Raw genomic sequence first — 23,344 nt, forward strand, 5'->3', positions numbered from 1 at the left:
AACCTGAGATTGGCCGTGGCACTGAGTGCCATGATCTGGTAAAGGGACTGGAGTTGGACCAAGGGTTGGACTTGATGATCTCGGAGGTCTTTTCCAACCCAGTCCATTCTGTGATTTGCAGAGGCTGTCAAGTGCAAGGTGACAGGGCACTCCTGCAAACACAGGTGTGTTCCTAAGGAACTGAGGCTGGCTGTATTTGCTGCCCCAGCGTTTTAAGTCACTGTTTTTATACGCAATTAACTACGGCCGTGCTGCCCTGACACCCGATCCCATGGGGAGCTGAGCAGGGTCAGCTCTGGTCAGTGCTTGGATGGGAGCCCTCCTGGCAATACCGGGGGCTGTAGGTTCCAGTCCTGAGGACTTCACTGTCACCGTCCCAGCTCGCTCTGCCGTGGCAGATGGACCTGAGGAGTCAAAGGGTGTGGCCAGTTCTGTGCATGCTGAGCCTCACCTAAACCATCCACTGCGCAGGCTGGAAGGGCACACAACGTGGGGAGAGCCCTGCCCAGATCTTTGTTCGCAAATCCCAGCCATGATGATGATTTGTGTATGCAGCGTAGTGCCATACAATGTCACTGTAAATGGTCTTCCAGTAAAATCTGTTAATAATACCTTGTCTTTGTGTTCTTGGAACATCTGCTTTCCTTCAGGAGCAATGTGCAGTAGTGAAGCACTACAGTTGCTGGAAGTCATAGCTCTGCACAGTCCAGTTACCTTCTCTTTCCCTTTACACCTGTACAGTGATGCCTTTGAGAGAGAGGAGTGTTGGTTTTTTCTGTCCTGTTTATTGTCTTTTCAGCTTCAGAATGATGTGCTGACCTGAGCCATGTGCTCTGGGATGCCCCTGCTTGGGCAGGGACACTGAGCCAGATAACCCAGTGTGGGCCCTTCCAGGCTGACCCATCCTGTGGTTCTGTGACCCAATATTAACAATTATTTCCTTGAAATAATCCTTTCACAATTGCAGGGGTTTTTTTATTTTCTGCACAGTGAATCAATCACACTGCACTGCACAATACAGAATTATATATTCTAACAGTAATTATGTGGCTAACTTGTAAAATTTCACCAGCAGGGTCTTGTAGTAATGACTTACACATGGTTGTCATTGTGTCTCACAAAGGCAAGAATTCAGTTGATGGTGTGACTTCTGGATTGCTAACAACTGCCTGAAAATGAGTCTGGTTTGGAAAGTTAGTAAATAAGCTGTTTGGAGTGCAGGTCAGAACAATATTTCATGCTTAATAATAAACTTCATATCATTTAGGGTTATATTAACCACAGTATTTTAAGGTATGTGATCTTTAGATTCTATTTTTTTGGTCTACTTTGTGTTAACAGGGTTAAATCCAGAAAAAAAATCTGGAAATCATAAAACAAGCTATTTCCAAAAGTCTTGGAAAGAAGACTTAAACCTATTCTATATAACTATGTCAACAAGTAAAGCTTTAAAAAAACCCAAACAAAACAAACAAAAAAAAATCAAAAAATCCACAACAAAACAAACAAAAACAAACGAAAAACCACACAAAAACCCAAAACAGTTTAAAGAAAATTTAGTGTCAAAACTAGAGGAAAGAAGCTGTCAGATTGAGGGATCAGAAAGTTCACAAAGAAATTGTGCTTGAGTATCATGTGTATGTTCCTCCTAAGACTGTCATCTCCTGGTTTCCATTTTAAGTCTGTGATACAAAATACTGTTCTCCATGTACAGAACGACTCTTTCAGTAACCTGGATTTGTGTCACCGGGGTCTGTAATAGAAATACTGGTCTGAATTTAATTATGGCATCCTAAAGGTTCCAGGTTGGTAAAAATGTTTAAAATTCATAGTCAAGTGCATTTTCTGGCAAACTCAGATTTGTTCTTGTTTTAGAAAATATAGTTGGTTTAGTGTAACATTTTGTTGCCTAACGAGGCAGAACTTGTGCTAAGAGTGCGTTGTCTTACCGGGTCAATTGTTCTCCAGACAATTGCAGTTCAATAATCCCAGTTTGAAAACTGAGATGTGGAATGTCACATTGTCAGAATGTTATTGTTGGTTTGACTTTGTGGCTGGGACAGAACTTTTCAGACACTGCTTGTGATCTCTTATGTCTTCTTTTTAATTTTTCTAGACTGCTGAATATGTCCCAGAAAAAGTGAAGAAAGCTGAAAAGAAACTAGAAGAAAATCCATATGACCTTGACGCTTGGAGCATTCTCATTCGAGAGGCACAGGTTTAGTGATATAGGATTACATTTCCTTATCTATGGTCCACTCACACTATTTGGTTCTGGAGTAAATTCAGCATATTCATTGACATAAATCATAATTCTGTAAATGCTGTTTTGATTTTCAATTTTTAGAATCAGCCCATAGACAAAGCTCGGAAGACCTATGAACGCCTTGTTGCCCAGTTCCCCAGTTCTGGCAGATTCTGGAAACTGTACATTGAAGCAGAGGTTAATATTTTTACGTTTTTTTCTTATATAACTTTTAATAGGAGTTTTAAGTTTCTACTTTGATAAGCATGAATAAGATAGGCACATAATATCTAGGGAAAAGGGGATCTTAAATATGCCTTGCCTTTATTTTGTAAAATAGGTGCAAAGGAATGATTAAAATGAATTCTAAAGTATTGGGTCTTTTATGAGTTGATGATTGTTGCATTATGCAATTGCAACAACATTAAAACTGTTTCAATGGTATTGGAGTGCTTTAGCCTTTTATTTGCTTGTCGTGTCAATTTATTGCCTCCCGTGTCATTTACTTAGAGGACTTTTTTTTATTTACACATACAGACTTACTTGAATGACTTTCTCTGAATATTTGGATTTTTTTTGCTTTCTTAGGGAATTGAGTGTTTCTGTGAACAGTGTTTGCAGGGAGGGTGTTGGGGGGAAGCCAATTTCTGGGATGAAAATGCTGGGAAAATGCATTAGCACAACTCATTAGCTCTTAAAAATCCCAACAGAATTGTGTTTGTTTTCATAATTGTGTAAGGCTTACCACTGAGTGCATTGGTCATTTAGACCATATTTAATGACATGAAATGCCCTGTATAATTGGGGGGTGGGGGAGTGTTTGTTCTGGTTTTATTAATTTCTGTAGTTGTTATTAATGCACATGGTCTTTGTGGGCATCTTCCAGCTGCACATTTTTCTTGAGACAGATTTTCCATGTGCTAAACTACAGGGGTGGGGACCTGTGTTCTGTAGCTGTAAAATGGGCTCAATTTTTTCTCCATTTCATGAAACCTGCTGTGCAGCAATCTGAGTGGCAAATTTCAGTGTAGAGTTACCTTATTGTACATTAAATTACGTATCCAGACGTGTCTGGCAACAAATTTTGAAGATAAATAAAATTGGGATGATGGAAATGTAACAGAACTTTTTATATTGCAGTTTATAGTAAGATGTTATGGTGCAAAACAGTGCAATCTAAATTGAATGTTACCAAATTAAATACCACAGAGTGTTCACTGTTTTGTTTCCAGCAGTTTGTGGCAGTAGTTTGAATGTTGGTGGTTATACATGTTTGGGAGATTGTGAATGGACTAACAGAAACATACATATTTTTCCTGTTGGGGCCCTGCACCCAGATCCTTTTGCCTCTTGTGCCCTGCATTGTTTGCTACAGGTTCTAGTCTTTAGGATGCAGCCTAATTTCATAATTACATTGTTACATGATTTCTGTGCCTATGTAAAACCTTTGCCTTTTGTGTGCCTCAAATTTAAGAGCTGAGTGAGAACACCTCAGAAAGCTGGTGCTGTATTGCAGGTCTTTCAGCAGAAAGCACTTTTATCAATGTAAAGCTTTTGGTCTTGAACTATGTTCAGAGGTGAAATGACAGGCATTGCCTCCCTTAACACCTTTTAACTAATATTTAAAAGCATTAACAGTGGCAAAGCTTAGAACAGTTCAGGGTATAATTGTTTTTGTGCTCCTTCAGGGAAGGAAGATCAGCTGCCTCTCAGCAGGTTTGGTAACCAGGTAACAGGAGGCAAAGCTGAGAAGGAAAGAACTGACACAATGATCACGAGTTCCTGTGTGTCTGCTTATTAATGCACTTCAGATAGTAGAGAAAAGTTACTCAGAACAGTGGAAAAACATCAACTGTAGATTTCTGGTAGAGGGTTATATTTGAAAGAAATGTAAGAGGGCCCTTTTTAGAAATTTGCCTTTCATCTCAACAGCCAAATTTTAAAAATTCAGTTATGGCTTAATTTTCAGCTTTTCTTTTCTGTATGTTCCAGTAACGTATCACAAAACTCATATAGTGACTGATCTACCTCCACAGCACTATGATTTTCTCTGCCTCCTCTTAGTATGTGTAAGCACTTTTAGCTGTAAGTTGAAATAACTTCCAATTTCCAAATTTCTCTAAAAAATAGATGCTGCTGCAATTGGGTGCTGTTGTCAGTGTTGTTTTAAGTTGCATATCACAGGTACAGTTCATCTGAGAGTAAATTCAAATGAAATGCTTTCTCATCTGTTCTTTTAACACCGTGGTTGAATACAATCTAAGACTCCAGTTAATTTTTGAAGGCTACCTGAGGCAGAGGAATTGTTTGGAGACTTCTTTGATGGCAGCCTTAAGATGTGAAAAGAATATAGGGAAGGCATTTTCCAAAGCCTTTTTTGCTTGGAAATCTTAGTAGTCTCCTCCTGCTAGAAATTTTCTTTTGGACTGTTGAGAAGCACAGATCCTTTTAGCCTTGAGCTGGGAAAGTCAGCCTGTGGCAGACCTTCAGCTTTGCTTTTGATTGACTTTCACTGCCTCCTGTTGAAATCTGAAAACTGCTGAACCCTCGGCCATCTGTAAGCTGCCTTTCTCCTCCCGTGGAAACAAGCATTCTGCTCTTAAACAGGATAATGTTTCCTCTTTGCATCACAGAAAGACAGAAAGGAGAGCTGAAAGTGGGGGTGGTTTTCTGGCAGGTTGTCTCTTTCACTAGAGAATTTTGTCCTGTGAAAGACATAAATCAGAGCTGCAAACATCGCCGAGTTGTGGTCTGTTATTGGAAGATTAGCTCAGGTGGGGGTTACGATTATGGCCTTACAACAATGAAATGAGCCCTTTAACAGCTGTACTCTTTGTAAAGTTGTTCAAGTCTTTCAATTCCTGTTTGCCTGACTCGAGGAATGTGTTCTCTTTAGTCACGTCAGTCTTCAGTAGAAATCACTGTGTTACATGAACAAAAATTGTGACCCTGCATATGCAAGTTCACTGTGTAATGTATCACACCTGAGTGCAGGCCTTGCTGCTGTGATTCCCTTGAGTTTGACTGTGTGTGTTCAGCTCCCTGACTGCTCTCCTGTTTGTGTGACTGTTCCCCAGTGGGTGGAATGTGGTGCTCAGCACCTGGTGTATCATCCACACCTCTGCAGCTGATACACAGACCGTGCTTAAGGCACCAAATCCTTCACATTGGCATTTCCTGTGCCCAGCTTTGATGTATATGCTCTGCTCTCTATTCTGACTGGTTAGGTAGTCAGCAGAACACTGGAGTTAACTGGGAAGGGCACACTTTGACTGGTTTTTAATGGGAATTATACTATTAAAGTTTGAATTGATGAACAAGTTTTGATTCTCGCACTGGTTGTTATTTCTTTGACCTTCAAAGAAGAATTGCAGGATGTAGAAATAATAGAGTTGGATGAACAACTCCCAGTCCAAAACTTTCTTTGGGTCATAGTATTTGAACACTTAGTCTTCATTTTGATACCTATTTTAGCAAGTAAAATAGTTAATTTGCTGTTCCACATCTCTTAAAATTAGAAAGTGGTAATGTCACTCTTCTCAGGCTTTTTTTTCCTGGTTGCTTAAAGTATGTTTTTCTCTTGATACCTTTCTCATAAAACTCTCCTTTCTGAAAACTTTACTCAATTCACATGGCAGTGCCTCTTTCACAGTTTTATAAAGGAGTATGTAAGTCTCAGTGCCACAAGTGCCATGATACTAAATTCATAGGTCACACAATCTGGATTCTAGCCTGCTCTGCTGATGTGATGTGTCTGGGGTAAGTTATTTAACCTGTTTTGCTGATATTAAAACAGACATCTGCCTACCTACCTCACAGGGTTGTTGTGAGGCTTGATACAAGTGATTAAAGTGCTTTTGGTACCTGGCTAAAAGGTGCTACAGAAATGTAAAAATAAATTCTGATTTAATACCCTATGATCCCATAGGCCCAGCTGTCTGTTACTATTTTCTTTGTCTCTGACTGTTTGAACCACCTTTTAGACACAGGAAGACTTGATAATACTTGAACATTGTCTGTACCAGTGTTGCAAATACTTCAGTAATTCTGGAGCAAGCATTTGAAGTTGTCACTTGTTTCTCTGCTAGTTTCCTTTCAGAAATCAGCAGGTCAAAAATCCTGTTAAGCACATTTTAAACTGTGGTCATGTATTTGCAACATTTTTTTAAATGTTCTCAAGAATTTTTAGTTCTAGTTACTGTGAATGTAAACTTTGATCTGTAATTGTCCTGAATGCTTCAGGCCAGTTCACACCACACCTTTTTATCTTTTTGTTGAGTGTATTGCCTTATATCCTGATCACTTAAGACTGTTGGTAGTAGGGGTTAAAAGCTTGCCATAATTAAAGAGTTAAAATTCATAAGTACAAGACAGTTGTGACAAATACCCCAAGTCTAGAAACAATAAATACCAAGCTGGTAAGGGGCATATAAAGTGTTGGGCTGTCAATATGTGTTTTTCATCTTGAGAATTTTGCCAGTAAGACTCTTGTGTTGTTGCTTGTTCTAAAGAAATGAAACCAGATGCATTTGTTTACTTAACTTCTATTTGATATGGACACTTTGCATTTTAGTTGTCTCAGTAGCAAACCAGATTCTGTCTGAGGACTCAGAGGGTGGGACCAAAGCTCAGGGTTGATTCTCTTGCATTTCATCATTTGCAGTACATCAGTACCTTTAATCCCTGTAATTCACACTGGTGTGGATACTAGTCAGAATGTATCTTTTAACATACTTGTGTATGAAAAATGTAAATAAAACCATTTAGAAAAATGATTGTTTTTGTTTAAAATGTTTCTGTTTCTTCAAAGCATTTTCTTCCCCTGTTTTACTTAAATCTGCTTATGACCTCAGACAAAAAAATGTTGTATGTACCACCAAAATTATTCTCCATGGGATAAAATGGGAACTGACTTCTGTCAGGATGAAGTTGGAGTGCTCAGAAGTTAAAGTAGAATAGACTTCTTGGCTGAGCTTGTGTTTATTGGTGCTTTCAACTGAAAATACTGTCTGTATCACCAGCTGTTCTTTGTTAATTTTCTTAATGGAAGGCATTCCCATTATAATCCATGCCCACCCCCTTGGCCTACCACGGTGCTCATGGTAAACTTCTGCTTTTGAGACACTCCTGTACAGGTGCTCTGTACAAATATTCATATTGCACAGTCTTGGCTACCTCAGCCTAAGGTTTTCAATCTTTTTACAACTGTATTATTTATGATCTTTTCTTATTCGTGTGTGGACTTGTGCCATTCCTGTTAATAAATGTTGTTCTGTCTGTGTGATTATTGTAGACTTGCAGGTGAATGCACCTTCTCTCCTGTCTCTTCTGCTCAATATGTAAATACAGGCTGTATCTCTTGCATAGTTGTCATGGTCCTACAAGTTGTATGCTATCAGAAAGTTACCCACATACTGACATTTGTAGTTCCAGGAGATGTGTGGTACAACACTAGGGGGTTTCTTCATGGTTCTGTTTTCTGTATTTGAGAATTAAAAATATCATGGGAAACTTTTAAGACACTTTTGAAGTGGAAGTGATGCCTAATGAAGAGATGACCATAAACCCTCTTCTCTAGTGTGCTGCTGTTTTCCTATGAATAAACACAAACTACTTCCTGTCCTGTTGTATTCTTTCTGTGTGGGGTGACAGAAATATCCCTGTTAGAAATGTTAGCTGTATACACTGTTGAAGTCTCACTTTCAAATGTAATAAGGACAGTGAAAACTTCTCATTGTGTGCTTTCTTTTGTTGAACTCACTTCTTGGTTCTTCTGCTGCTATTTTGAGAGGGGAATATGTATATTAGGTCAGGCACAAACTTGAGCTTCTTAGGTCTGAACCAGAAAGAAGCAAAGTAAAAACAGGTTTCTTGTGTCCCCTGTATTTGCCACAGATTGGTTATCTTCATCTGCATGGGAGAGGGAGCTATAATTGTAATTTCTGACTCATTTCTACATCTCTTCCAGCTGGTTGAGTTTCCTGATGCTCTTTATTCAGGTTTTGAGAAGTGTGATGGCTGAGAGAACAATGTGTTAAACCTTTTCTCCTTGTGCTATTGCATAAAAGAATATGTGACTTTATTTGCTGCAGAATCTCTTTACAGATTGTGTAAAGGCTTTGAGTCATGGCTGTGATGAAATGCAGTGTCTTCTCTTGGCTTGAAGCTCTGTGAAGGCAATCCACTCCCTGTGACAATCCCGTGTCCTGTTAGTACAAAGGGGCTTCATTTAAGAGTGTGCTTTGGTTTTCCCCTCATCAGGGTTTGCTTTTCTCACCACTGGCTTCACTGGGACAGGTGCTCTATCTCCAGTAGCAATTTTGGGCTTTTGCAGCAATGTGTGGTATGCCCAATACCTTTCTTCCTTCATTACATAAAACAACTCAGAAGTGACTGGCATCATTTCATAACTGTACTATGGCACAGAAAGCATTGACTTTTGTTAGATATAAGCAGTTAATTACACATGAGGGGATCTTAGAATTACTTTAATCTGACCCATATTGGGTTTTACCTGAATTAGCAATGACAAATATTCATAATAGACAAGCATGAGAGCTTGTCCAGAGTTCATTGGAGCTGTGGCATTATAAATGTTTCATTTTAAAGATAGGCATGTAAGTAAAAAGATGTTCTTTTTAAATTCAATTTGTATGCAGTGCTCAGTAATGTTGTCTATAGAGTGGAGTCCTGTTGCATCTTGAGACAAGACTGATAGAACCCACTGTTAGCCTGAAGTGTGAACAATTCATGTGGGTCTGTTCATAGGAGCAGATTGCACTGAGCCCTGAGGCAGAGGCTTGGTACTAACCTTAGTTTGCTCAAGTTCCAGTGAGCACACACTGCTGATCTATTAGTAGGTGCTGTAGCCAAAGATTCTTTAGTCTGCCAGGCTAAAGGCTTTCAGACTTCCAACATCTTTGAGTTCTCCAAAAGAAGAAGAGAGAGAATTGTTAGTGTGCCGAGGATGTGTGGTCATTTTACTCCTACGTTCACACTGGCAAAAAGCTGATACGTGTGTCTAAATTTTATTTTATCTTTTAATTCAAGCTGTTTCTCTAAATTCAAATTAGTTAATTTGGAAAGTTTAGTAGTGTGATGGAGGATCACCTGTCTTACCTCCTTTGATTCCTGCAATATGTCGAGATAAAACTCAGACTTTCTACTGAGGGCAGCTTATTCTCTCTAGTTTTTCGTGGTTTGTATTAGTGCATGAAAGAGAGAATAAGGAATAACCAGTGTATGAAACTGGAACAAGACATGACTACATTCTTGCTGTAAACAATTTGATACTTCTGTATTTGGTTTGTGTGAGAATGAATATCAATACATTGTTTAAAATACTTTTCAAGTCTTACATTTGGACTAAAGTGGTGCCTAGTTATTCAGTTTGAGCTGTTCTGTATCCAGACTGCAGCAAAGTCGTCCTCTTCCCTCAGCTGTCACTCATCCTGCAGGTACAGGTGTTCAGACACTGTTCTTCTGTTGAAACAAAATAAAAATGACCTCTCAGATTGGATTTGTTTAGATTTACCAAAGTGGGGTGGCAGGTGTGTGGTTATGGATGTGCCATCCTGCAGATAAAACAGACGTGGTGAAGTTACAATGTGAGCGAACTTCATTGCTCTCAGTGGAACTACATTCTGACAGCAAACTATATTTGAAATGATTTCTTAATTTTGGATTCTGATTAATTTTTATGGTTAAATGAAGACATGCTAGGTTCTATGCCTGTGGATTCCTGAGGAATCTCTCAGAATAGGTATGTGCATACACACTCACTTGTGTATGTGCATGTTTATGTAATAGGGACACGCAGTAACATTAATATTCTTTTGAAATCATAGAAATATAAGTGTGTGAGTTTATCAGTGCAAATTGTCTACAGATACTTTACTCAAATTGCCTAAAAGTTTATAGGTACTTAAAAAAATAATTTCTTTAGAATATATTTAAAATAACAAAGTAATTTTATTACCTGCAACTTCAGTCTGAGTGCAAAAGCATGACTTGATGCTGTTTGTAAGGGACTGGGAAAGACAGACCTGGATTCCCTCTTTATTTTTGTTATCTTGAGTCCAGTGTTGGCCTGGCTTTTCTCCATTCCTCCCTACCATCAAAATACTATTTTGTGTGGGTTTTGAGGGCAGATGTAGAAGAATATTTGGTGTAAGAATTGTGGACTCTCAGGTGTTGCTGTGGGCCATATCACTCCATGAGCACTTGCAGTTCCTCTTTCAGATGCCAGGGAGGTCCCAGGAGGCCTTTTCAAGGGCTGTCATGTTCTTTAAGAGTCAGAATTCTACTGCCCATTTTTAATGGGGCTGTAGGTGGGAGGGATATTTCCTAGTAATGAAATAATTAACATTTTGATGCACTTCCGTGTATTTCCTGGTTTTATCTTAAGAATAAATCTAAAACCAGTACCATGACAAACTTTTTGATATCCTAATTACTGCAGAAGAAATCTGGTGCTCTCACCATCTCTTAATTAAGCAGCTGAAGAGCAGCTGGTGAGATTGTCATAGTGTTGCATTTCTAAAGCAGACAAACATATTTAGCAGCCTGTGATATGCAGTATGTTGTGGAAACAGTTCTGAATTAGTGTTCTTTAACCAGACCAGGTCTCAGGGAAAGTTTAGTCTCTGTAGTTTACTCCTGTGTTTTGTACCAGCATACTTAGATCACATCATATCATGCCGAAGTTTGAGCTGTAAGAAGCCCTGACATTGTGTTAATACTGCAGACAGTAGAGTGGTGGTAATTCAGTATGTGTAGGCTTGCATCTAATTAAAGGTGTTACGCACGTCTAATACAATTAATAGCAGTTGAAGATAAGTGACAATGAATAAATTTGCAAAAAGTTTCTTTTGTAACGTTTGCTGGTGGAAGCTCAGCTTGCTGTTTTCTTTCCACCAGCTCTGTCAGTTGACTCATTTCCCCAGATTTTCAGTGACATTGCAGTAATTAATAGTTTTAGTTACAAACTTTGAACGTCTGCCTGCCTAAACTGGCAGTGCTGACAGGTTCATACCTGAAGAAACCCATCCTTCATCCCAAATGTAAAGGGCAGGCCCTGCACTGAGAGCCTTAGTCCAGCAGGTTTCATTGCACCAGGGGGATTTTGTCATTGTAGTCCTGACTGACTTTGAGAATTGTAAATTCTGCCTAATTCTAAGATTGTGCTAGATGTGCACATCGCTCCGTGGTGATGGTGACGTATAAAAGGGGACTAGAACAGAGTACAGTTCATTTATAATGAAGAATTTAAAGTTTCAAGTAGAGAGATGGGATAAATGTTTTAAAGTACACAGAGGTGGCCCTGAAAACCCTACTAGCTGCTTAAGGTTTTCTGTGTAAAAATGCACTCTTAAAATAGTCCCAATGCATGACTTTTTGGTGCAAGTTACCTGAAAAATTGCTGTCTATGCTGCTTAATACAGAGCAAGGTCCCCCTCCCTGCTGCACCCCCTAAAAATAAGTTGCTGCCCTGGTAAGTATGTGTTACTTGCCTGTTGTTTCTGCCCACTAACTGGAATTCCTCAGGGAATACTACCAATAAATTACATTGACTGAAATGCTGCACAGGACTACTTGAGCAGGATGGACAAGGACCTCAGAATGTTCCACAGTCTTTGCCCTTGATAAAATATCAGTGCTGGTAAGCCTGAGCAGGAAACAGACTGTACCATTTATCCTTACAGGATAAAACTTTTAATTTCTCTCACATGTGACTAAACAGAATTCAGGACTCAACTGTTTTTCGGTTGGGTTTTTTGTATCAATTTCAGATGGATACTCAGAAATTAGATGGCACATGCTTTTCTCTGTGTGTTCAGAATGGGTGTTAAAAGGGAAGCATTATGGAACTTTAAAGTTAGCAGACAGATTTAAATGCAGCAGAAACATTTTTCTGACACTAAGCAAGTGGAGGTAAGTTTTGTACTAGTAGTCTTAGCTGTCAAAAAAAATTACTCTTGCATAACAATACTAATTACAAAAAACCCCATGAAATTAGATATTACATGTTTGTCATTTTAGTGTTTCTAAAATTTTGTTTTACCCCTGGAAAAGTTGTGAATAAGGTCAATCTGTGGGGTTTTTAATTTAGTGATCAGAAAAATACAGGTGTTTCCAAATAATTAGGTTGGATAATTCTAGTTGATCTTTGATCTGAATCAGATGAAGACTCTGTACTGATGTCTGATTAGCTTGCAGAATAGACTTCTAGCAGTCTGTCATTCCTGCAAAAGCTTCATAGTCAAACATTTTTCATTGTTCTTGGAGTGTATTTTGTGGCTTTAATGCATAGAAATGTTGACCAACTGTTAAGTTACACCAGCTACTTGAACTCGGTGGTATTATCTGTGTTTGCCTTTCCCCCAGGCTGGCAGAGTTGCTAAGAACTGTCTAGACTGTGATATTTTCACCTGTGTGCAGTTTCCTGCTACACTCAATATTTGAAGCCAGTTCTTCCCAAGTGTTGGCTGATTCAGTCACTCACAGAGGTTCTGTAGTGATGCTCCACCGTGTTGCTCAATGTCCAGCCTGGATTTGTCGAGCACACCGGGTCACCACTCAGCATGCACCAAAACCAGGTCAAACACTCTTGTCTTCCAGCGCTGTCATGGGGCCATTCACACCTTTCCTTGAGGACCTTCCTGTCAGTCACATCTTCCCAATTTAGGTGGTTCATGTAGTTTTGGTAGCAGTTCTCTGTTTCATATTTAACCTAATATTTTCTGCCAGTGATGGAGATTACCAGTTAAGCTGGTAAACATGACAGTTTTACAGAGTGGTTTGGTATTGTTACGTGCTTGGTGTCCTTACATCAAGACCGAGTGCTGCTCTTGGCTTAAAGCAGCAAGGCTGAGGGAGCTGGGGGTGTTTAGTCTGGAGAAGAGGAGGCTCAGAGGTGACCTCAGCACTGTCTAGAACTACCTGAAGGGAAGTTCTAGCCAGGTGGGGGTTGGTCTCTTCTCCCAGGCACTCAGCAATAGGACAAGGGGGCACAGGCTCAAGCTCTGCCAGGGGAAATTTAACTTGGAGATCAGAAAAAAATTCTTTGCAGAGAGAGTGCTCAGGCATTGGAATGGGCTGCCCAGAGAGGGGGTGGATTCCCCATCCCTGGAGGTTTTTAACCTGAGATTGGCCGTGGCACTGAGTGCCATGATCTGGTAAAGGGACTGGAGTTGGACCAAGGGTTGGACTTGATGATCTCGGAGGTCTTTTCCAACCCAATTGATTCTATCTATGAAATACAACAGAAAGGGCATCCTTAGTATTTCTGAGATCCCTCATGTGCTCTGCAGATTGAATGCAAGAAGTTAGGTGAGAGCCTACCTGCCATTGTTAACGCTGTGCTTTAAACTTTTTTGGTCAGCATTTTGCAGCATTCTTTAATGCAAATGCTATCTGAGTGTATTCTGTGTTTGTGTAACATTGGACTTAGCCTGGCCCTCAAAGTCAAGTCCTTGCTGTCTGAAACAAATACTTACATACTGTCTGTCTACCAAAGAGACTCTTTTCTGCAGAAAGCTTTAGAACACCTTACCAGGGGTTTCTGAATCAGCTGTAGCAGAAAAGCCACAGCATGCTAAGCTAGAGTGAAAGAGGAAAGAAGTACCAAACTGAATCTCTGCTGTCTCCAAAACATCTCATTCTGGATGGACAGCACTTGTTGGTGACAGGGTGTAGGAGAAAACACACTTTTGGCAACAAAGCAACAAAGAAATGAGAGGATTAGTACCAAACAGGGCTTTACTGAAGAGAAACTAATTATTTTGAGTGCCGTCTAGCAGGGGGGCCAGAACTACCAGTGGTATTTTATCTGTTATGCACAGGTGTATGTAAAGGTAGCATGTTTCTGGTCAGGGTGTTCTTCATAGCATGAGAGTCATGGCCAACCTTTCTTTGATGAGTCCAGGGGTTTACCTGTGCCAGTTTCTTTTCATTACCCCAAAATTAGAATCTTTAGCTGAAATACATGACCTTAACTCCTGGTATCTCTTCTCTGTGTGCTAAGATGGGGAGAGGGAGGTGGGAGGAAACCAGGAGGTTGTTTGTATTCCATCTCTCTCTTGTGTAGATTACAAGGGCTGTGGGTTTGTGTGCTGCTTTTAGGACATGCTTCTGCATTTCATCTTTCTCCTGAGATGTGAAATAAGCTGCAAGTGCACCTACCAAGGCTGCACGTGAAATGAATGTTGTCACATGGCATCTTTGTCACACTGAAATCTGGCCTCAGGACAGCTCTTCTCTCTGCTAACCCACCACCAATGAGTTTCACATAGGAAAAACCTCATGAATTATCTTTACAAGTCTTTTACCTTAGAAGTACAGCTGACTTAAGTGGGCTTTAATCTTACAGTTCTAATTGCATGGAGTGCATAAAAACCTCCACAAACAAACACACATCACCTTCACTGAAAGTGTAAGTTATTTGCAGCTGACCTATAAAATTAGATGTCACTGTAGAGCTAACCCCTCTCCCCTTTCAGCATCAGTGTCCCCTTCATAACTTTCATTTCTAAAGCATGGGAATATGTATTCTGTTGTTTTATTTTCCAACTTCAGTGCATCTCTATGTAGCCAGTTATTCAAGTGTGAGGTCATTTAATATGTTACCTAAGCACTACTATCAACTCAGATTTAAAAGCAGCTCTGTATAAGTTTTTGTCTTGACTCTGTTCTCTGAAGTGACACCATTCCAACAGAGGGAGCCCAGCAGGTTGAGCTTTAACACTTGAGGGCACGAAGCTGAAGTTTAAAAGGGAAGGAAAAGGGGGAACCACTTCAAAAACTACTGGTACAGTGTTTAGGTGGGGAAAAGCACTATAGCATTAAATATTTTAGACACCTGGGGATTTTTTGTGTACTAAGCAGGCTCATTAGCTAGGATAGTAATTACACTCAAATTCAGATATTCTGAAAACAGTGCAGTAGTGCACTGCACCTAAATATCTTTAGATCAAGTCCTTCACCAAAAAGATGCACATCGTTCATGTGGTTTCAGGTTAGGTTGTTGTTGGTCAGTCTGGACTTGGAAGATACTGGGGAGACCCTGCAATAAACCTCATATCTTGCAGGAAACTATTAATTCTTAGCACTAAATTTATTGCCAAAAGGTAGAAATCTGGGTGCTTAATTCTGTAATTGACTTTTTAAATAGAGTTTTTCCTTTTTTATTATTATAAGTGAGACTTTTCAGTAACTATGATTAAGAATATGCATTTTTAAGACACAGCAGAGACTTTCCTTGATTTCTGATAGAAGCATTTTTGATTAGGGCAGCTGCCTGTGTTAGAAAAACATGGTTATTTCCTGAGCAGGAATGACAAATTGCTGTAAAACAAAAGCAGCTCAGTCATTATCTAAGGTAGATTATTATCCCAGTTTAGCAAATATGGACATAATAAACATTTCTTCATGATTTCATAGGAAATCCTTGGCAAAGCCAGGAACAACATCTCTTCCTTAGATTATTTCATAGCATCACAGTTAAAGTGTACTTGGTTTGGGTTTAGTAGGTAAGGTTTATTTAGTAATGCAGTTCCACATCTTGTCAACTGCCCATCAATGCTGAGATGCAGTTGCAGAGAGTTACTGGTGCCTGAGCATTAATCTGCACTGTTTACTTTGAGAGTTCTGGTTCTTGGTTTCCTGTGGGGAGACCACTGGTCTCTGGTCAGACATGAGAGCCCCGAGGCACCTTTGGAACTCAGGATCAGGCTGATGGTTTTCAGAACCACTTTGGGCCATTTTTACTGCAAATTATTGGAAAACTGCTCTTCATGTTTTAGTTGCAGAGACAAAACATTAAGAACAATTTGTCCTCTGCTCACAGGCCAAGCTGGTCTTGTGCTAAGATTTCAGGGCTAAGATTATGTTACGTAATGTCTACATCTTCCAGTACCATTTTTGCTCTTTGAGCCACCTGTGTTCCCTTTCTGTAGGTGAATCGCTTGTTTGGCTGTCTTTACTTTGAGGAGAGCCTTTAACAGACCAGTACCATGCTAGAAAATGAGAGACATTAATGTGTGGTCTCTGAATTAATTTGAGCACTCAAAAGGGCAGCATTTCTTTCTGGTCCTAACATGGTTTCATTTGGGCTGTTAGCCCTGTTGGCTAAGTCAGTGTGAAAGCCATTTATGGGAGCTTTGCTGCCTCATAGATACATTGCTTTTTGAAAAAATAGGTATTCAAGGATCCCTTTAAAAAGTAAAATCCCTGAAATTTTACATTGTTCAAGTGAATTATGAACATACATTCTTGGTGAATGAACAGAGATTTCTTAAAAACTTCCATAAAATTATTATTATTTGATAACCATTTTTGCTAAAACAGATTTTCTGAAATACCATAATTGGCAGTGTGAAAAAAATAAGGTTATTAAACATACTCTTTGCTGGCCTTTTATGCAAGCATGTTTGAAAAGAATGTATCAAAACTGTAGATGTGATGAGTAGAGTGACAAATTATCAAACTATTAAACCTAATGAGGAACTTAATGCCCCTAAAATACCCCATTTTCCTCAACTATGACCTCAAATTAAATAGTAAATTGCCACTTTCTTACAAATGTTGGTTGCTTACTTTTTCAAATATATTTTGAGAATAGCAGAATGAAAGAAGGAATGATATTTTTAATAGCTGTATGTTACTGTAATGAACACCAGTTTCTGATAGAAGTGAAAAAAATCTCGATTTTAAATCAAGAGTCTTAATGAGTTAGATGTTATGTTAGAACCTTGTGAGGTGTGAGAGCTGTGTAATGGAACAATTGTTTTTATTTTTCCCCTCAGTGGTGGTGCCTCACTTACCTTTGTGACTTGTGGTCCGATCCCTGCCTTGTTTTTAAGGTCTCGGTACTGCAGGTGTGTTTGGGTTGGGTTTTGGGTGATGCCTCGGGGTGGCAGAGGGCAGTGATCTGTGCCCCTCAGCCTGGCAGCCCTGTGCAAGACACGGGTGCCCATTATCTCACTGAATTAGCAGACAAAAGCATTAGAGGAGTACAAATGTCCAATTGTATTGCCCCTGTGAGGGACTGTTTGTTAATGAAAGGTGGTTGAGGTGGACAAATAGGGTAATTTATCTGAATTTACAAATTAGGGATCTCCAGCCCAGTGAGATGGGCCAAATACTCTGGCTTCAGGCTTCTCCCTTAATTTAACTTTTTAACTTCAGAGATCTGGCCAACAGATAAGACAGCAAATCTAATTTATCTCATTGCATTTTGTCCTGTCTCTTGCAGTCCATGGGTGCTGTGTGTGCCTTTGAGTCCTATAATTTGAGAGCTAAACAGTATAAAGTGGGTTCTAGGAGAAAAAGCACTTTGTGAAGTGGCCACTTTGTAAGAACTGCAGAAATCCCAGTAGGTCTGTTAGTGCTGGATACCTGAAAACACATCTTAAAATTTCCCACTGCTTCTGTGAAATATAAAGGACAATGAGAAATAGGAATGAGAAGTGGACTAAAGTACACAGGAAGAACCAAAATGCCTAAGTTGGGAAGGAAGCAAGGTAGTTAGCAGGGGGGTGAATGTGGGTGGTTTCTGTCGTGGCTTAAAGGGGGCCTGAAATTGAAAAGGAAATTAGAACCCACGGGGCATGTTCAAAATTGACTTTTCATTAAAATGAGATCTACAGACAAATGGAGAATCTGAGTATGAAGTGGAAAGGATTTGTAAATTACTTCAAACAGCTAATACTACATTGAATTTGATAATGGGCAAAATGCCTAAATAAAAAAGGGAATAGTTTTCCTGATTCGGAGCAGATATTGAAGAATGGGTAGAAACAGAACAGGAAGAGAAGCTGGTAGTGCTGCTGCTTTGTGTGAGCTTCACCAAATACAGGAAAGAACAGTCAGTTCAGGATACTGAGGCAGTACTGAGGGAAAAGAAGACGTAGACATGGAGCACTTCTCTTCTTTACCCCAATTTCTAGGCAATATTTAAATGTCAAATCTGTGTGGTGGTGAAATAACAGATAAGTGAAGTGTCCTGCCTTTTTTTTTTTTTGGTTAAGAACATAAACGTGTGCTTTTCATTGTGACTTGGAAAGGGCTGTTCCTACAGCTTTGCTTGAATTGTACTAATCCACAAGAGGTGTTTGCAGTAATGGGGCTCCGTTTGTCAGGAAGGAGAATAGCGAGTAGTAACAGGTGGGTTTGGTGTTTAAACCTAACTGCAAATCTGCCCTTTTCTTTCTTCTCTTTTTTTTTCCTTTTTGGAAGTGTGTTTTGGAGAGGAAGTAATACACTTAAACAAGCAAAATAGGAGGAGAGAGCAGTAGAATGCCATAGAAAAGAAGTAAGAGAAAATACGCTTGAGAAATTGCCTCTTTGTTTTTATAATCCAGACTGAAAACTAAGGAAAGAGATGTGACATCAGAAATAAATGAGGTAGGGAACAAATCAGTAATTGCAATTCAGTATCATTCTCCAGCTAGAAAATTCACTTTATAGAGTTTTGTCACTACAAATGTTTTTTTAAGGCTGTCTATAAAGAAGTATTTCTCTGTACAGCCTCTGTCTGGGCTCTTGATAGTGCTGCCTGAAAGCCGTGCATGCTTTTCAAAGGATTGAGATGAAGGAAAGCCCTCCCTGCAGGACCAAGAGACCAGCCTTGTTTTAAGGGAGTAGAGTCAGATACTAGTCCTGAAGATCTGTCTGTACATGACAATTACTCAAATTGCATTAAGGTTTAAACTGAAGCACAGCAGCTGTTTTTAGAAGCTCTGTCTCTGAGCTCTCTGACTTGTTAATGAAGTCCTTGTTCTTTACACTGGACTGGATATTTAGGAATTAGATGGGTTGGATAGCTCTTATGCATTCCAAACTATATTATTAGTAGCAAAATTAAGTTTCTTTACTGCAATGCATTAATCTTGCATCACTTCTAGTTCAATGTTTACTTTAAGTTTGTTCAGTGAGGTTCTCAGTCCTTGTACTTCTGCACTTTGAGAACACAGTTTGCTTCTACCTCAGGATATTCCACTCATATATTCAGAGGGGTTGATTTCTTTCCTGATGCATCAGAAAATTACAGGTACTGAGCTTTTTAGTCTCATAAACAAAAGACATCTTCCACTTGCATATTTTTGAATCACTAATTACTTCTTTACATAGGTAATTTTTAAATTAAAAATGACTCAACACTGTTGTAACTGGGGCACGTTACTCTGCCTGCAGAGTGGCATTTCACAAGTTCTTTTGTTCTCTTTCTGAAGACTCCTGCTCTGAGCTCCTCCCTTACCACCCTCGGGCAGGTGCAGCTGCGTTCCTTTTTTTACCCAAACTTCCAGATGAATCTAGTTTTGGAAACAGTCTTTTCAGGTCTTCAGTCCTGCCTGCTTTTTTCTTTGTTTATATAATTAGTCAGGTGGTGGAGAAGTTAATGCCGAGCTCTCTCCAGGCTGCTGCCTCTGAGAGGTGAAATGCTGGTAGGTTGTGTTAACCTGGTGTGCTCTGGTTAGTGTTCCTGAAGGCTGGGGAAGGTTATTGAAGGCTTGGGGTGCTGGGACTGTAACAACAAGTTTCAGGAAGTTAAGAGGAGCAGCCTTGCATGTTCCTGCAGCAGCTCTCTCTTGCTCTGCCACTGCCCTGGCCCCATTTCCCACTGCAAGTTACCTTTTTATAAAAATACCTGGTTATCACTTCACCTGTAGATGTGACCACCTGTTACTGTTGGAAGTGGCACTGGGGCTCAGAATTTTACTATAAAAAGTTACCTGTTTCAGTGGCTGCTCAGTAAGTGCCTGTTCCTGATGCAGGATATTAACTGGTAATTGGATTTTCACAATTACAGGTTCTGTTCATTAGCAGAATCTTTCCTCCCCTCCCCTCCCCTCCCCTTCAAAACGGTGAGCAAATTGAAAGTACATGTAACTATAAATACATGATAATGTGTTTGGTAGACTCCTGTGCTGGTGTTCAGGAGACAGCTGTGCAGCCTGGAAGATGACTTGTGATCAGGAGGTGGTTGGTCAAACCCTGAACTGGATTCCTCAGGATGTGGCCAATCCCCTGAGCCTGTGGGTGTTGTTTGGATATGACCTTAACAACATACCTGAGCCTTTGGTCAGCCCTGAAGTGGTCAGGCAGTTGGGCAGGGTGACCAGTGTGGGTTCCTTCTACCTGGAATTTTCTGTTCATAGGTGTCCTCAGAAGCAGGTTGCAAAATAATGAGGTTTTTTTCCCCTCTACATTGTAGCTATTTTTATGACAGCTGTGACTAAATCCTGTTTTCAAGTGATGATCCCTCTAGTGGAAGCAACATGGCTTTTAAATTTTGAGGTAGTGCCATGGTTCTGGAAGCTCTAGAAATAACACTTGTGATAGTATTTGGAGACTTTTAATTTAGAATAATTTTAAGGAACTTTGCAAATCCCATTTTATGGCAGACTTTGAAATTGAGACACATAATCGTGTGCATGTGAAAAATTACACTGTTCTGAAAGAAAATATGTAGGATCTCATCTTACTGCCTGTTGAGAAAATGAGTTTTCCCATGGTCAGTGTACTGTATCTCTTCCTTGCAGGCTTTACTAATGGTAAGGTAAAAGCTGTATTTTCACAGGCAATATTAAAACTCCGAGTGAAGACTCCAGAAATACCCAATCATACAATCCTTACCTGGTACAAATTGTAGTAAAATAATGTATTACAGAAATTGCATCTGCAATTTTATGGTAATGCTTTTATATAAAAGATTTCATTGCTTAAGCCTTGGAATATCTTGCACAAATGAAATATGTGCCTTTTTTCAGCATAGACAAGATAAGTTTTACATCCAATTATTTAAAGTTTTACATCCAGCTGTTTAGACAGTTGTAATCCAGCCTTGTTGGATTAATGACCATGTGGAACTGCAGTGTCAGTCCTGCATTTTACTTGCATTTCATGTACTTGATCAGAATGTGATTTATTATTTGCGAAGGTAATTGCTGTGACTTGACCTCTGGGGAAGCAAGTTTGCCCCATTAAGTGCTCACACAATTAGTCACTGCCTGGGAGCCTTGGCAAATAGCAAAAGGTCAGATGTGCTAAAGATAGAACAGAGAACCAGCATCTCTCCATCCTTTGAAAGGGGACATTTCTTTGAGGCAGTCTGAGGAGTTTGAACTGCTGTGGTCCAAGCTGTATTTATCCTGCGAGGAAAGTGCAAACATCTCTCCAGCCATCATTTTGGAAACATGTAGCAAAATGTGAATGTATTTTATTGCACCCACATCTCTGTACTAGTAGAGACCCAAATTGCATCTCACTTGACAGTGGGGAGCTGATTCTTTTACCCTAACAATCAAGTTTAAAAAAAAGGGGGGGGCTGGAGGGGCAAATGGTCAAAAGAAATGGATTCAGAGATGATAAATTTTGGGTAGTCTGATTTTTTTTTTTTAATGTTAAAACTTGTATTTAATAGTCACCTAACTGTGAATGAATATAGGTCTTTCACAGTGAATTCCCTTCAGCTAATAAACAGGAGCAGTATTTCCAAACACATGCATGTAGGCTGTGGTTGTCATTTTGTACTCTGAAATATATGTTGGTGTATATGGGATTGTTTTAGAAAAAACCCAACCCAACAACCAACATTAAGGATGGTGCATGCATGTTAGTATTGTTAACAAGCCCAGGTTTTAGGAAAATTATCAGAAAGTTCACACCTTCACAGCTGTAGCATTTCCCTCTCTCCCAGCCTGTCCCTCCTCAGGTGGTGCAGTCTGCCAGGGGTGCATCGTGTTTCTCTTCAGGTCCATCTTCCAAAAAAAAAAGCTAAAAAAACACCTTGTGGAATAGTGTTGGGGCAGTGGGTAAAGTAGAGAGCAAGAGGAAGCAGTGGATAAGGGAGTGTTAGATTTTTATGCATGAGAAAAATAGTTTTTTCCCTTAAAAAAAGAAGGTGGAGTTGGGATATAGGAATGGATGGCAGGAAAATCCATGCTGGTCCTTAATTACCACATACTGACTTTGCTTCCATGGGAGCTTGATGGAAAGCAGGAAACACTCAAAAGGAGAAGCTTGTTCGGCTTCTGTTGTATGTTCCCAGGCAACTACAAACAGTATTAAGGCCCTAGATGAGTAAAATTACTTGCCCTGCATGATCATAAATGGTTCACATGGCCTGTAAAGGTCAATTAAAAGGGTGAAGTGCTGGGTAATTTATGGATTAAGTTTTGCCTTTGAATGTTTGTGAAGCTCGTTATAGGGAATTACATTGTATGTTCTGGGAAGAAATTTGACTCATTATGAATTCATCTTGTACAAAGCTGATACAAGAGTGACTTAAATTTCCTATTGGAGCAGCAAATTTAAAGTTACCCTTTCATCAAAACAGGTGGAATTCTCATTGTCCCTGGCCAGGGTCAGTTGTGTTTTACTACAGGAGTGTCAAGTGTAGCAGGTCAGATGAGGTAATCTGCTGTAAACATCTCTAGTTCACTTAATGCTCGTCTTTTAAGGGCAAAATTACAGGATTAGTCTCAATTTTTTATGCTTTTCCACATCTAATCACTGCCTGTTCCTCTGTCTGTAGTAGGAAAAACAAGACAACAAGAACTGTAGTAGAACTGGGTCCTGGGGGTGCCCTTGCTGGGTGGGGAGGACTTTCCCTGAGCCAGGGCTGCCAGGGTGTTTGTTTGGGAGTGGTGACCCAAGAAAGGCAGACAAATTCCAGAAAGAGAGGTAGTTGCTTTTCCATTGAGAGACCCAATAAGCATTGGCCAATCAAACCATTTGTGTGGATTTAACAAATATGTAAGACTGACTTGAAGTCCAGATGTGGTCAGCAGCTTGTCATGTATCTGACAATTCTTATAGAAAATACTTTACTTTGAGCCATAGCACATGCAAATAGAGAATATACCTTCTTTTCTCAGCAAAATATTTTTCTTTTCAAGGTGTTTGGTTGTGGGAGGTGCTTGTAGCCTAATGGAGATGTATTGCTTGTGCTCGTGTTTTGATGTTGCCTCGTGACAGGCACTAAAAAAGTTGCTCTGTAAGCAAATAGGCTGATGACTTGATGCTGTAAGCAATTACTGAGGTCACTATAGTTCATTCTGAGCTTTTAAAAATTATTTTTCATGTTGTTCCTGAATA

The 23,344-nt window shown here is 39.7% G+C and overlaps 1 protein-coding gene across 1 annotated transcript in view; it reads left to right on the forward strand.

Annotated features, from left to right (window-relative positions):
* The window catches only part of CSTF3 (cleavage stimulation factor subunit 3), a 49,475-nt gene that overhangs the window by 7,129 nt on the left and 19,002 nt on the right, over positions 1-23,344 (forward strand). The window contains exons 2-3 of the mRNA XM_071559044.1: positions 2,117-2,218; positions 2,348-2,443. Of these exons, the coding sequence (XP_071415145.1) occupies positions 2,117-2,218; positions 2,348-2,443 (198 nt within the window). The remainder of the gene's footprint in view (positions 1-2,116; positions 2,219-2,347; positions 2,444-23,344) is intronic.

The sequence above is a fragment of the Pithys albifrons genome, chromosome 6 (assembly GCF_047495875.1).
Source record: "Pithys albifrons albifrons isolate INPA30051 chromosome 6, PitAlb_v1, whole genome shotgun sequence".
Taxonomy (NCBI): Eukaryota; Metazoa; Chordata; class Aves; order Passeriformes; family Thamnophilidae; genus Pithys; species Pithys albifrons.